We start from the raw sequence: 14,542 nt of genomic DNA, 5'->3' as shown, positions 1-14,542 counted from the left end.
CCCTATGCTGGAACACTGGGTTGTGTGGTCTGTCTCCCTTCCCAGTTGTTCCAGTTTATCTGCATGCGAATGTGGGACTGCCTGATCCGCCAGCTGCCACCTTGTCACACATCCTCTCTACTCTGGCTGCCCATCTCCCCTCCCATCTGTCTGGATGAATGTTTCTTCTTTAACTCTTTGGCTGTCGGACATCCATGCAGTTTTTCTGTCAGTTCTGGTTGTTTTTTGTTTTTAAATTGGTTGTTATCTTTCTTGTTGTGCAAGGAAGCGAAGTATATCTACCTACACCTCCATCTTGGCCAAAGAGCCTATTTTCTGTTGCTTACAACAAATTAATGCTTTTCTTAGTAGTAGGCAAAAAAGAATACTGGTAAATTAATATTGTGAGTTTACAGGGCAGACACAGCGTATAGAGCAATTTTACATTTGGTGAATGTCATTCAATTTTTGCCACAAGGCTTGGATGCTAACCCTAACTACTTTCTACGTAGTGTGGGTGTACAGATGAGTTTCTTTTCATATTTGGGTTATATCTTAGCCCACCTCTAGAAAATCCATAAAATGGCAGAGTGCACTGAGACATTTATTAACCCTATTACATGTCGATTAATTTCTCAGAATATTGTGTTCTAGATTATAAAAGTAGCATAGGAAATACATACATCTATATTAAGTATCCTTCAGCAATCTGAACATAAGATCATCTCAAACATCCTCTCATACATATTTAGAACCAGAAGAGAACTTACGAATCATGAGACCCCTGGATCTTGCATCACAAAAGTGTTCATCAGAAACATGGAGCAGTGATCTTTTTTTTCAACTGAACAGAAAAAAATCTCCTTTAAGAAGTGTGCTTAATAGAATTGCGTGTGACGGGCTTCACAGGCCTTCTCCCTTGTGAAATAACCACAACTGGTGAAAAAAATTTCTTTTAAATTGTCACCTGAGGATATGCTTTTACTGATTTTAGAAAAAGGGGAAGGGAAAGAGAGAGGTGGAAAGGAGAAAGAGAGAAAGGAGGAGAGGAAGAAACATCTATGGGTTACCCTCTTGTACACTCCCTGACGGAGGATTAAACCTACTACTCCTTGTATAGGGTGATGCTCCAGCCAACTGAAGCACCCGGCTAGGGCATGAAATTTTTTTTTTTTTTTTGAAAAATACAGCAAATGAGAAGCATTCACTTGTGAAAATCTGAATCTCAGTAAGAACATTAAAGAGTCCGAGGCATTTAAGCCCTCACTCACTTCATTACCCACACTGCCCGGGTCAGTGAGGTGGAAGCTCCGCTCTCTGCAGGTACAGCCGAGAACACTGAACTCCCTCTCCCACCAGTTCCCGTGCTGGGCCTGTGGAATCTCCCCAGGAAAGGCAGGCGCCAGTGTCTCCTCCTCCTCAACTCTGTGGTGCAGAAGCTCTGTTCAGACAAGAGCAGCTAAGAAATCTGAGGCTCCCTTCCTTCACTAAACTTCCCTTCATAGGGCAGAAGCTCTTTCTTAGGCACAGCAAGGTGAGAAGACTTGGCCCTGAACACTCTCAGCTCAGGTCACTTGCTCCAGCACACTGGGAGAGGTGAGCCAAGAAAATGAAGAGATACTGCTGCTCCCCAGTGCTCTGCTCAATAAAGCAGGGTGTTACTCTGGGGGAAATGGACTGCTGTCCCTGCCAAAGATCCTGGGCAGTTGTACAGCGATTTTTCTCTAGTACAGAGGCAGACTTAAGAACAGAGAGCTCTGTAGCTCTCCTGAAGGGCACTGACTTATTTGAAACAGAGCTTGGTGAAGTTCAAGCCTAAGGGCAGTGTGGAATATGATTGTGATTTTGTTGGTGAGAAACTAAGAGGAGACTGGTAGCTACATTCAAGCTAAACTGTAGCCTATCCAGAAGTTTGACAGAACCAGGGAAAGAGCTACTTAGTAAGAGTCTTCTTGGGTGGGAAGGAGTCACCATGACTGGCCCACCAAGGGGGCAAGATTTAATTGGGTCTGACCAATCAACAAATTATGCCTGAAGCCACATCAGAAACAGGAGACAGTCAACTGGCAATTAGTAGAGAACTGATGGTTGAAGACGGGGTAGGTTAGATACGTGTGGCATGACAGCCAAGGACAGTCTTGTGAAAGAAATACTAGATTTATTAAGGTAAAGAGGGCAGAAGAGCCTTTCACAGAGAAACACTGAAAGAAATGAACCACTGTCAGGGGGGCAGAATGAGGTCTGAAAAGGATGACCTTGGAAGTCCCTGGCAATGCCAACATTTTACAATACGATTCTAGTCATTGTTTAGTAATTTCCTCCTTCAATTTCTCCCTTTTTCCTGTCTTGCTTACCTAGTATAGACCATTGGGTTAAGGACAGAAGTTAAATTTGTTGTTTGGAAAGATAATACATACACATGCTATAAAATACAAATTTAAAAGGGTAAACCTAAGTCTTTTAAACATTTTTTTATATCCTCACCTGAGGATATATTTTTTGTTTTTGTTTTTTAGAGAGAGAGGGAGAGAAAGAAACACAGATGAGAAACATCTGTTGTGGGAAAATTGGTTCTTCTTGCCAACGTAGTAAAGAATTAAAGATCAGCAAGCTGACTAGTATACAGGCAGAGTTTATTAGTAACATATTCTCAGGGAAGACAACGGGCCTAGCCAGTGTGGGCGAGATAGGCATAGGCCCCCAGTCCCTTTGTCCTGAGGATTTACATAGTTTGCAGGGTGAGATGAGGGAGTTACATACTGATTGGTGGGTTAAGGCCTAGGCCTGTTCTCCTCCCTGAGAAAGTATTACTAGGAAACTCTGCCTGTATACTAATCAGCTTGCTGATCTTTAATTCTTTACTGCATCAGCAAAAAGAATCAAGTTTCCCACATCAGTCGGCTTCCTGCACACACCCTGACTGGGGATTGAACCCGCAACCTTCTCGTGTACAGGATGACTCCCCAACCATCCGAGCCACCCACCCACGGCTAAACTTAAGTTTTATTCCCTCTTCTTTCCCCTCCTGCCTAGTGCTTCGCAGAGGCAATGACTATGATGATTTGTGTCCTTCCAGAAGTAGCCTAGTCACAAATAAAAATGAGTACATTCTTTGAAAACACATAATCATGCACAAATGATCCCATACTGAGTGTACAATCTTGTTCTGCATCTTTTTTTCTCTGAACAAAGTACATATGTGCATGTGGAAAATGAACAGTTTTAAAAATTGTAAATATTTCAGATACACAAAAAGATGCAAATATAATGAATATCTGTGTATCCAGCCTAAGATTTGCCGATTCATTTCTTTCCTAATATCTTCTTTTTCCCTCCACCCAAGGGTAACTGCTGTGCTAAATTTTATGGCTACCATTTCCATGTGCACTGTACTACATAAGTATAAAATTCCCCTGAGCAATGCTCAGTGTTATTTTTACTGTTTTTAAATTTGATGTTGCATCATTCTGTAGTCTATAATTTTTTTCTCTTACCATTGTGACACCACGTGGATGTGTGTATCTATGGCTCATTCATTTTCACTGCCTTATACATTCTCTTGCTTGGCATAAACTTTGTTTCCATCATTCTTTGTTATGAACAATGCTGATTTGAACACTTAGGCGCACACGTGTATGAGTTTCTCTACAACACAGGTGGCCAACACAAGGCCGGTGGGCCGAATCTGGCCTTTCACCGTGTTTTATCCTGTTTGTAGCCGGCAGCAGCGCCAAGCTCCTTGCCCCTCGTTAAGGAGTAGTTATATTTATACAGTCCTAACATTACATTCGGCCCTTTGAAGGCAACCGCGAGGCTGATGTGGCCCCCCGGTGAAAATGAGCTTGACACCCCTGCTCTACAACATACACTTAGAGATGGCAGGAAGTCTTCAACTGCATTACCTTCAACTTCATTCTTTTCATTGGCTGCCTAGTATTTCATCGTATTAGCATATCATAATTTATTTCGCCAGTCTCCTAGTGATGGTTACCTAGTTCGTTTGCAATTTTTGCACATGTAAGAACATATCTGCAGAGTAAAATTGCTGGGAGAAGTGTTTTAATGAGGCCAATTACATCACTTGGTAATTGTTTTTCTAATTAAATGAGCTCATCAGGTGACAATGCCAGATAGCTCCCTGTTGAAGTGTTTCAATTTCACAGTAATTTTCAGCCTTGAATCCCTGCACAACCCAATAATCAGTAATATTTTTGGTATTCCCTATCCTGGTCCAGTCCCAAGTGTGGACATACTTTTATGAAAAAAATTTATTAATAATTTTTCAATAAAAACATTACTTTAGAGGTACATACATTTAATATTTTTATACAAATGAATGCAAGCCTTGTCTGGTATGACTTCCAGCTTGTTTGTATCTTATCTTACTCGAGGCCTAGTCTGTCTGTGTGTTGTAAGACCCTAGAGTAGACTGTGTAACGCCATACGAGTTAGCAGACTACAGCCCAGGGTCTGATCTGGCTCACTGCCTGTTTTTGAATGGACTGTGAGCTAAGAACGTTTTTAAAATTCTTTCTCATTGTTTATTTTCACTTTTAAATGGTTGAAAAATAAAAAGAATATCATTCACATGTAAAACTTACAAAAAGTTCTAAAATCAGTGTCCATAAATAAAGTTGTGTTGGAACACAGCCATGCTCATTTGTATTTGTATCATGGATTGTCTGCATGCTTTCATGCTACAACAGCAGAGGGAGAAGTTGCAATAGAGATCGAGGTAGTGCTCTCACTGCTTCGAATTGTTGCTTGGCGCACTACAAATAGCAGTGATGGCTGGCTGGTGTGGCTCAGTGGACCGATTGCCGGCCTGTGAACCAAAGGGTCACTGGTTCGATTCCCAGTCAGGGCACATGCCTAGATTGCGGGCCAGGTCCCCAGTAGGGGCTGCGCAAGAGGCAACCACACATTGATGTTTCTCTCCCTCTCTTTCTCCCTCCCTTCTCCGCTCTAAAAAATAAATCTTAACAAATTAAAAAAAAATACCAACAATGTGTTTCTAATTTGACAGTGTTTCTAGTTCCACACACATCACTGTACTGTGACATTTACAAAAAAGTTGCCAGTGCTTACCCACCATGTCAGAACATAACAAGTAGACTCTGAGTGCTTTGTAACTCAGTGGGTTATTTTATGACATTAGGTGGCAGGTCGTTGTGGTTGTTACTCAGTGATGCAGTAGCCCTGCCAAAAAGACGTAACCATACTGAGCACTCACACTGTTCCCAGCTCACAGGACGGCAGTGATCAGAAAACTTAGACAATTTAAATGGAGTATGTCATCACAGCAGAATTTCTTCACAAAATAAATTCAAATGAGGAAGTAACCAAAGTGAATTTTAAAGTGGCTCGTGTTAAACAGATAAAACCACTGACCAATTATGAGTTAATTAAATCACTCTTAATTGCAATGGCCAAAGATATGTGTGCAGAGAAGAAAAAACTTTAAACTGGTAGGCTTTCAGCAATAATTACTTGAAGAGTTGAAGATTTGGGGAACGATATCAATGGTCAGAAAGCAAAGCAAATTATTTGAATTGTTTCCTTGGCTCTTGATAAGTTGACAGATGGTACTGATTCTGCCCAGTTATTTGGAGCCAATGCCACAATGAAGTGACTGAAGAATTGGTCTCTGAATAGTCTCTGAACAACTACAGACAAGAATATTTTCAAACAAGTTGAGAGAACACAAAATTGGTACAACCGCAAGTGGAATCTGCTAAGACGTGTTACAGTGAATGGTGGTAAAAATACATGTGAAGGAGAAGAAGGCTTAGTTGGATAAATTTACAAAGCTTGTGAACATGTAAAGTTTTTAAAGCCTCTGGTTATTTTATTATTCATCAGCAGGTACTTTACAGCGAATATCTGAATGTCATCATTTTATTGAACCAGCAATGTCTACAGTGAATTTTATTCTCTCTCATGGACTTCGCTATCATCAGTCTTGTGAATTGTGTGAGAAACGGGAACTGAGTATCCTGACTTGCCCTACCACACAGCAGTTCTGGAGCTTAGTAGTGATTTAAAAAAGTATTTTTTATTTTGAACTCAGGAATAAGATTAAAATTTTTCTAAGTGCAAAGAGCTGCCCTCAACCACTATTATCTCTTTGAAAATTAATTTTTGCTGCAGACCTGATATTTCTTAATGAATTTGGCCTAAAATTACAGACAGTGCTTATCGCAGCCAAGTCACTGATGACAGCATGGTTTGAACTGCAAGTCATAGCAAGCTAAATGAGGTGCTTCCATAAATCCCTTTAAGTAATGACACACTAACGCAAATATAAAGAGAATAATCTAAGAATTCCATGAATACCTTCCAAGTGATAAATATGCTCCATTAAAATCACGTGCTTGTGGACTGATGTATTAGGCAGTATCTCAGCTGTGTGAAATATTCAGGGTGAACTATATAAAATCTTCATTGGTCCACATTAACATAGACCATTTGCAATTGATTTTTGATGGTAAGGAACACTGATTTTGAATTCCAGTTAATTGAAATGTTATCCTTCAAAAAGAATTACATTCTCTTTAGTACACCTGTAATGGGAAAATACTGTACTCAGTTCTTAATATATTTGAATTGCATCAATAAAAATTTTGTGGAAATTTGTCTTCTCTCTCTATGTACATACTTATATGGTATCCTCAGTTTTCCTCTTGGGGCTTCCTGATAAAGCCCCAAATATTTACTGTCTGCCTATTAGAGAAAAAGGTGGCCAATTCCTGGCTTGGGGAAGTGTGGCTCAGAACTAATCATCTTCCTGTCACTTATTCAGTCACTTATTCAACAGCATTACTTGGTTTTGTTTTAAAAAGAATAGTATTCCTCACAGCAAGAAGAATTGGGTACAGAGCACATTAACTTTTATAGAAGTTATTGGTCCTTATCCTTATGGGAGAGCTTTTTCAGCTTGCCATTTATAATGGAGTTTTACTTTGCATTTGCTTAGAGAAGGTATCACTTTGTAATTCCTTCTAGATGAGCCCTTGGAAAGAGTACACATACATTGAGCCCCTGCCCAGGGCCAGCAATTGTATATTAATATGTATGTCTAATTAAAGCATTGAAATTTGTTTATTGACTTAACTCCCCATGAGGTTGGTACAGAGTATATTCTAGTGTGGTTTAAGTCACATTGTGCTAAAAAGCTGTGTGTTAAAACAGTGTTGATGCACGAACAAATATATTTTTGTTTTGTTCTTAATTTACAATAAGAAAAATATAGCTCCTCCTCTTCAAGTGGATTGCTTCTATTATTTTAAAGCATGTACTACTTCATGAAAAATTTTAAAGTTGAATAAAAGAAGAAGGAAAAAGTGGCCCATTCCCTGTCTGAAGACTTCCACTGGAAATATTTCAGTGTTTTCCTTTCCTGCTTTATGTCAGTGATATTTGAAGCATGTTTGTTCCAGCCTACCCAACAAGTGTTGATTTTTATTTTGAAGGAAAATTTGAGAATGGTGTTGCAGAAGGAATGGTGGATCCCAACCTGAACCCCATTGCAGCCTTTCGACTTTCAGTTATTCAGAATTCTGCTGTTTGGGCCATTCTTAACGAGGTAAGACAATAAATGACATCAGAGAGACAGCTTAGAGTCCACTTTTTCTCACAGTTTGATTTCATATTTAAAGACTTTTGGAAATGAAAAATAATTGCCTCATTGTACTCTTCACAATTTTGTATTTCAGATTCATATTAAAAAAGTCACCAACTGATTATCAGCTAAGAAACCAATACATCTCTTTTTCCTGTAAATTTGTTGATTAAAGATAATGAAGCATGTACTTTTTTTTTTTTTTTTTACTTGAACGCTACCTCTTGTGAAATCTACTGTAGATGATTGTCATTTCCACTCGGAAAGTGAATCTCCCACAGATAATTATATTCATTCAAACCTAAGCTGTCCTCCAGTTTTAACGTGACTCAAACATTTTACACTTACGACAGCCTGTTAATATGACTTGTACTATTTTGGTATTATACTAATACATAAGAGTTGTACATATTGTTACATTGCTTAAATTTGAAAAAAAAAATAATGATAAATACATTTTATGAAGGGGGTACTTTTGAAATTCATTTATTTTACTATTATAGACCCTCTTTTATAGATTATCAGGGATTATATATATATATAAATATACATAAAAATGTTATGGAGTTAATTTATTAGAAACACTTAAGAAGTACATATTTTTGTGCAGTAAATTTTTGAATCAATACTTTTTTTGAAAAATGGTTACCTTGCTTTTTTAAGTTCTTTCTACATTTTCCTTTGGAAATGCACATTATCTGTTAATGCCATTTTTCAAATGCACTGCCACTTAAGAGTGATTCTGGATTGATTTCCTAACTGAGGTACTTTTTTACAGTAGCTTCCTTCCATCTACGGTTTTGCTTTCCGCGGTTTTAGTTACCCATAGTCAAATGTGGTCCAAAAATACTAAATACAAAGTTCCAGAAATAAACAGTTCATAAGTTTTAAATTGCACGCTGTTCTGAGTAGTGTGATGAAACCTTGCGCCGTCCCATCCATCCCACCTGGGTCTGAATCGTCCCTTTGTCCAGTGTGTGCGTCTCACTTCATGGCATCACGCAGGCATTGTGTCTCACGTATGAGACCACATTCACATAACTTTCTACAGTATGTTGTTTTATCTGTTCTGTTGTTATTAGTCGTTAGTCTCTTACTGTGCCTAATTTATAAATTGTACCATCCGTATGTATGTTTATATATAGAAAAAATCGAATATGTAGGGTTTTGTACTAGCTACGGTTTCAGGCATCCACGGGGGGTCTTGGAATGTACCCCCCTTGGTTAAGGGGGGACTTCTATATCACTGATTTCAAGCAAAATATTTTCAAAGGCATTTGTCATTCCTTAAGGCTGAGATTTAAAAAACCAATGCCCTTTTTGAGGTTTATTTTACTATACTGTGTATGGTGTATAGCAACAAAAAAATCAGTCTGATAAATTTTATTTTATTAAATATTTTTAAAGATTTTATTCATTCATCTTTAGCGAGAGGGGAAGAGGAAGAGAAAGTGAAGGAGAGAAATATCAAATGTGTGGTTGCTCCCTTGTGGTCCGTACCGGGGACCTGGCCCATGACCCAGGCACGTGCCCTCACTGGGAATCGAACTGGCAACCCTTTGTTTTGCAGCCTGTGCTCAATCCATTGAGCTACACCAGCCAGGGCAGTCTGATAAATTTTAATATGCAGGGGTGATGCCTTCAACCCAAATTATTATAGACAACTCATTACATTTCTTCTGACATAGAAGATGACAAACTCTTTTTTTGATCTTTGTATTCCATGAGTCTTGACAAAATGTTTTCTAGATAATGCTATTGTGTCTTAACTGGTTTAATTTTAAAGAAAAACAAAACTGTAATACTGCTTTTTGGTGAAAGGTATTGTAGCAGTTGTATTTTTTCAAAATGACTTATTGCATTAGAACTTATAAATTCATATTCAAAGAGTATTACTCTGAAACATGCAATTCCAAATATTGCATAGCTATAACAAAACTATTAATCAGTCTTAGCATCAGTGATCTTTACAAAAGTATTTTACTTAAAAAAAAAATTCTGAATTATCAATGTCAGTTCCCAACCAGTCTGGCATGCCTCAGGTGGGTTGCAGGTGGGTGACTGATAACAGATGGTGGAGATCGATCCGAGCTTTCAGACGTCATTGGCTAAGGCCTTGGGCGGCCGGGGGCTCCAGCTGGTGGCTGTTAGACTGGAGGAGCTCACCTGGTTGTGTGTGCTGACCAGACAGCGTTGTTATGAAGTGACAGGCTGGGAAGCACTGATAGGGTGGTTTCAATTACTCCATATTAGAATAATTTTTAGTTTTTAATTTAATAAAAAGTCACACGTTGCCAATGATATTTTATGTCAAACTACAGTTAAAAATTTTTATTGGGAATTTTACATTTATTTCTTCATTAAAAAATTTACTATTGGTTTTCTTCTGAAATTTTCTTGGCCCAGTGCCTACCAGCAGATTTTACTTGAAAATAACTTTTCATTATAAAATTACGTCACTAGCTTAACACACTAAATTGCTGCTAAGTATTCAGAGGTAAAATTTGGAGGTAGGTTCAGAAGTCCCTTTGTTTCCCTGCTTCCTAAGTAGCCAGCTGGTTGCAGGAGAAATGCCGTGCTCAGAACATCCACAGGGGTCACAGTTGTTGTGGCCCCTGCTATGCATTGGGACGTCTCAGGCTTTAGACTGAGTCTTTTCCTGGTCATCATCCCTTGTTTCTGAGAACACGTACTTTCAGCCAAATCTTGTCCGTCTTCCAAGGACTCCCCTCCCCGTGAATCTGTTACCAGTGCCTACAGGAGTGCCTGCACGTGGGAGGTGCCCAGTCAGTGTCTGGATAAGGGACCAGCTGTTCCAGCCCAACCCTCTTCCTTAACTTGCTTTACCTACTACCCTTGCCACACACTTACATGCACACTCAGCTCTCCAGTGTTTGATTATGGGGAGTAACCTTTTAACCACCTTCTAACTCCTGAGGGCAAGACTGAGACTCATACTTCTTCCCTGTCCTCTGTGGCCAGCAGGTGCTCAGACAGTCTCATTTTTAGTTGTTCTTTCCTTTCTCTGAGCTCTATACTAGACATTTAGAAGCAGCATACTTTCCTCAAGCAAGAAAATTATAGTGGTAGTGCGTAAGAGTCATGTTAATGAGTGAGGGGTGTGGACAGAAGATCAGCAGTGAGGAGTCCCGGGACTAAAAGTAAACTTCTTGACCTTGAGAGGACACTGAATCACTTTTACCAAAATGGAGAGTGGGGAAAACCCAATGGTAAAACTACTTACATAAATAGGGCATGGCTTGGCGTCTGGTGTGTATTTCACATAAACTATTCAAACTCTAGACAAGCTATGCTGTCCTGAATGGTAGCCACTGGATACGTGGTGGGCCTTTAAGACGACACTCAGCTCCTCCCTTACACTAGCTACAGTTAGGGGCTCACTGGCCACTGGATTGGACAGCACAGGTATTTCCTTCACTGCAGAAAGTTCTGTTTGCCAGCACGGTATTGAGCTTGCTGATGTATAAACATTTTAGAAACCAGAATAATGAATTTTGATTATTAGGTTAAAAGTAGGCATGCAGAATGTATCATGATGCAAATGATGAATGAGCATTTTGGGTGAGAAGAGGTTGAGGACCTATTTCTAGGATTCTAAGAGCAGCCAAGATTTGTGTGTTATTTGTCCTAAGTGTTGGTGTTCTTTATAGCATGCCCCCTACGTCAACAAAAAGCGCAATGGTGTGAGGTAGATGAAAGCTTTGGAAAAAGTGAATGCAATGGGTTATTGAGCACACAGATGCATTTCTGTTACAGACAAGTATATTAATTTAAACATTGGAAATGTCTATGAATAAGGGTATTGCTTTTCAAATCAATGGTTCCACCACTAATTAGGTGTCTTTTTATTTAAAAAAGCTTCAGCAATATTAAGTATTCTTTCAAATCTGTCATAATAATAAAAAAATTGTCTCCCAACAATGCTCTTTGTCCACAAAGACAAGTCTGGTTTTATGGAACAGCATGTTTGGAGAGACTGCTCTAATTAATAACTGTGTATTTGTAGTAGCCAGAATTTTGTGAATGACCCCTGATGACCTTGTATGGATATCCTCCCCCTCTGAGTGTGGGTGGAACCTGGGAATATCCATAATTGTTACACAGCAAAAGGTTATCTGGGGACAGTAAATCTTATGTGAGCCCTTTGTGTGTAAACAGTTTTCTCAGTCTGGTAGCAGCAGTTAGAAATGCAAAGCAAGAGGAGGCATCATTGGCTGGTGTAAGATAGAGGCCACATAAGAAACGCACATGGCCTTAGGGAGCTGAGGGAGACCTCAACTGACAGCTGTGAGGAAAGGACCTGTAAAGCCACAGGAACTGAATCCAGCCAACAACCTGGGTGAGCTGGCAAGTGGATTCACCTCCAGCAGATGAGCCCAGGCTGCCAACACTTGATTCCGGCCTGAGACCCTGAGCAGAGAACTGTGAAGCCTGCCTGGACTTCTGTGAGATACGACATGGGTATCTTAAATTTGTGGTGACATGCTACGCAGCAATGAAAAATGAATACAGTATTTAAAAGGTTAAGATTCCCTATAGTATGGGTGATATTTCTCAATAAATGCATGAATAGTTTTACTAGCATATATATCTGGGCCTCAGCAGGAATTTCTGTGCCAGAGATTTCAGTCTTAATTGGAAGTTTGTTGACAAAAACTTGCAGGATCTTAGTAATATTTCTAAAGGAACTGCTAGAATGAGATTGTAGGAGTAGAACCCAAGTAGTGTATAAGGAACCTTTCTCCTGCAAGTATTACTTTATATTGATTTAGTCTGCTCTGAGCCTGTCAGTGTATTAAGAATGATGAACAGTGGTATTTTAAATAAGATATTAAAAAGGAAAAAAACCTTTCTGCCTTTATGTAGAGATCCTATAATCTACTTTATATTGAAGTATTGTTTCAAACCAAAACTGCTCATCTAAGCACAGATCAAATCCTGTATGTCCTAGCCAGACTTTTGTACTGTGTGAATGTTTTCCAAACTATTTCTGCTTCCAAGCCATGACCTGCAAGTGTTCTATTTTGTTTTTTCCATTAATTTTTATTTTTATTATAATGCCATACATACTTACTTGATGTAAGTAGAGCTAAAGGAAAGAATGAGTGGCTAACACCGTCAGGTCAGAAACTGGGGTTGCCCTGGCTGGTGTGGCTCTGGATTGAGCGCCGGCCTACAAACTGAAAAGTGGGTGGTTCGATTCCCAGTCAGGGCACCTGCCTGGACTGTGGGCCAGGTCCCCAGTTGGGGGTGTATTTCCCTCTCTTTCTTCCTCCTTTCCCCTCTCTCTAAAAATAAATAAAATCTTAAAAAAATAAATTGGGGTCATAATCATAACTTAGTATTAAGGGAACTGAACGTATTCCATCTATTTTATAGAAAAGATAACTTTTCCAAGCTGTGTGTGGAAAGTTTAGTTTGTTGTAAATTTTAACTATTAATCTTAACAGATGTATGCCGTAACTACTATCCTTATTTTATTTCTTTAATGTATGTGGACATATAATGCTAATAAAACTTATCACCACAGTATATTTTTTATAAAAGGATTTGTTACATATGTATGTATGTCAATGCCTATGTATATAAACTCTTCTCACCTGAAACGCTGCCCTCACCAGTATGGATGCTAACTAGATCGCTTTCAAAGGAACAAACAAGAATAAGCTGGCACCCGAGTGCATTTGAGTTGAGAATTTGTAAGACATTGTTCAAGAAAATGAGTGTTGAATGGACTGTACTTTGTGCTATTCCCAGTGTTGTCAGTGTTGCAGTGAAAATGTTAAGAGTCATGTACCGTAAAATTAGGAGTGATTTGTGGGGTGTACTCTAACATTGCTCCTATGGCAAACTGCCCTGGAATCAAAGGTTCGGTACCCTAGTGAGATGAGCATTCTAATACTATTGAAATTGGATGAAAATGCCCCTCAAATACATTTTCTGAGCCTTAAAAATGGCTGGTATTGCCAGAACTGTAAGATGCACTGCCAGCAGATTTGATACTTTTCATTTAAATATAGACAGTAATGTTTTCTAGGAAAGATTTAGAAATCAGCTGATTAAACAGTCATTTTTCATTCATAGAATGAAAAACTGTTTCTCATTGAGAACACTGTTGGGAAAGATAGTCTTTGCATTTGGGGATATTTCTGGAAGTACCCCTGGGAGAAGCTGTCTGGGGAACTGCTTTTCCAGGTTGTACATTTTTTTTTGTCCTTAATGTATTGTACGTATTTCTTTACAATGTCTTCATTGGTTGACTGGGTAATATCTGTAGTAATATTTTGGGTACCTGTTAAGACTTTGAAAGGAAGGTTATTTATTTTCAAATATGCTGATGTAACCTACCGTATTTTTCGGACTATAAGATGCACTGGACTGTAAGACATATCTAGGTTTTAGAGGAGGAAAACAGGGAAAAAAATGCGCTCCACCACTGCCCCCCACCCCCACCCCCAGGGAGCCAGGTAAGCTACATTCGGACTATAAGACCGAATTTTCCTTCCAAATAAGGGGGGGCGGGAGGGTAAAGGGGTGCATCTTATAGTCCGAAAAATATGGTAATAACTGGTCCCATTGACTGTGCCTTTTCATCACTGTTTGTGCCACAGCTGTTCATGTGTATTGAAATAAAGAAGTTTAAAGTCATGCTGAATTCAAGACTCCTAATAAAAATAGGTAAGACTTAATGGGCAGCAAGGTTTTTGTTTTTATTGGTTTTGTTTAACACTGATACAGTAATAGTTTACTTGAACTATTTTCAGTTGGAAAAACGGCAGTGGATCTTCCATGTGGATTTTAGAAAATCTTTTAAAGAAAAAAACAGCCTTGATGTTAAGATAGTGGTTATCAGTGTGATACAGATACTCGCTCATGTATTATGTGCACTATACAGCTTCCAAATTAAGTGTAGCCAAACGG

The 14,542-nt window shown here is 39.0% G+C and overlaps 1 protein-coding gene across 5 annotated transcripts in view; it reads left to right on the top strand.

Moving 5' to 3' along the window:
• The window catches only part of MGAT4A (alpha-1,3-mannosyl-glycoprotein 4-beta-N-acetylglucosaminyltransferase A), a 162,411-nt gene that overhangs the window by 134,225 nt on the left and 13,644 nt on the right, over positions 1-14,542 (top strand). For 2 of the 5 annotated variants that reach the window (XR_011651225.1, XM_053923742.2), the window contains exons 15-16: positions 7,452-7,564; positions 7,695-13,531. Coding sequence is in view for 3 of the 5 variants with exons in the window: in XM_053923742.2 (XP_053779717.1) it covers positions 7,452-7,564; positions 7,695-7,721 (140 nt within the window). In the remaining 2 variants the exon portion in view is untranslated. Of the gene's footprint in view, positions 1-7,451; positions 7,565-7,694; positions 13,532-14,232; positions 14,300-14,542 lie in introns of those variants that run through there. The other 3 variants (XM_071221516.1, XM_071221517.1, XR_011651226.1) reach the window with 2 other exon arrangements.

The sequence above is a fragment of the Desmodus rotundus genome, chromosome 5 (assembly GCF_022682495.2).
Source record: "Desmodus rotundus isolate HL8 chromosome 5, HLdesRot8A.1, whole genome shotgun sequence".
Classification (NCBI taxonomy): Eukaryota; Metazoa; Chordata; class Mammalia; order Chiroptera; family Phyllostomidae; genus Desmodus; species Desmodus rotundus.
The sequence above is the reverse complement of the archived record's forward strand: the minus strand, read 5'-3'. Positions and strand labels throughout refer to the sequence as shown.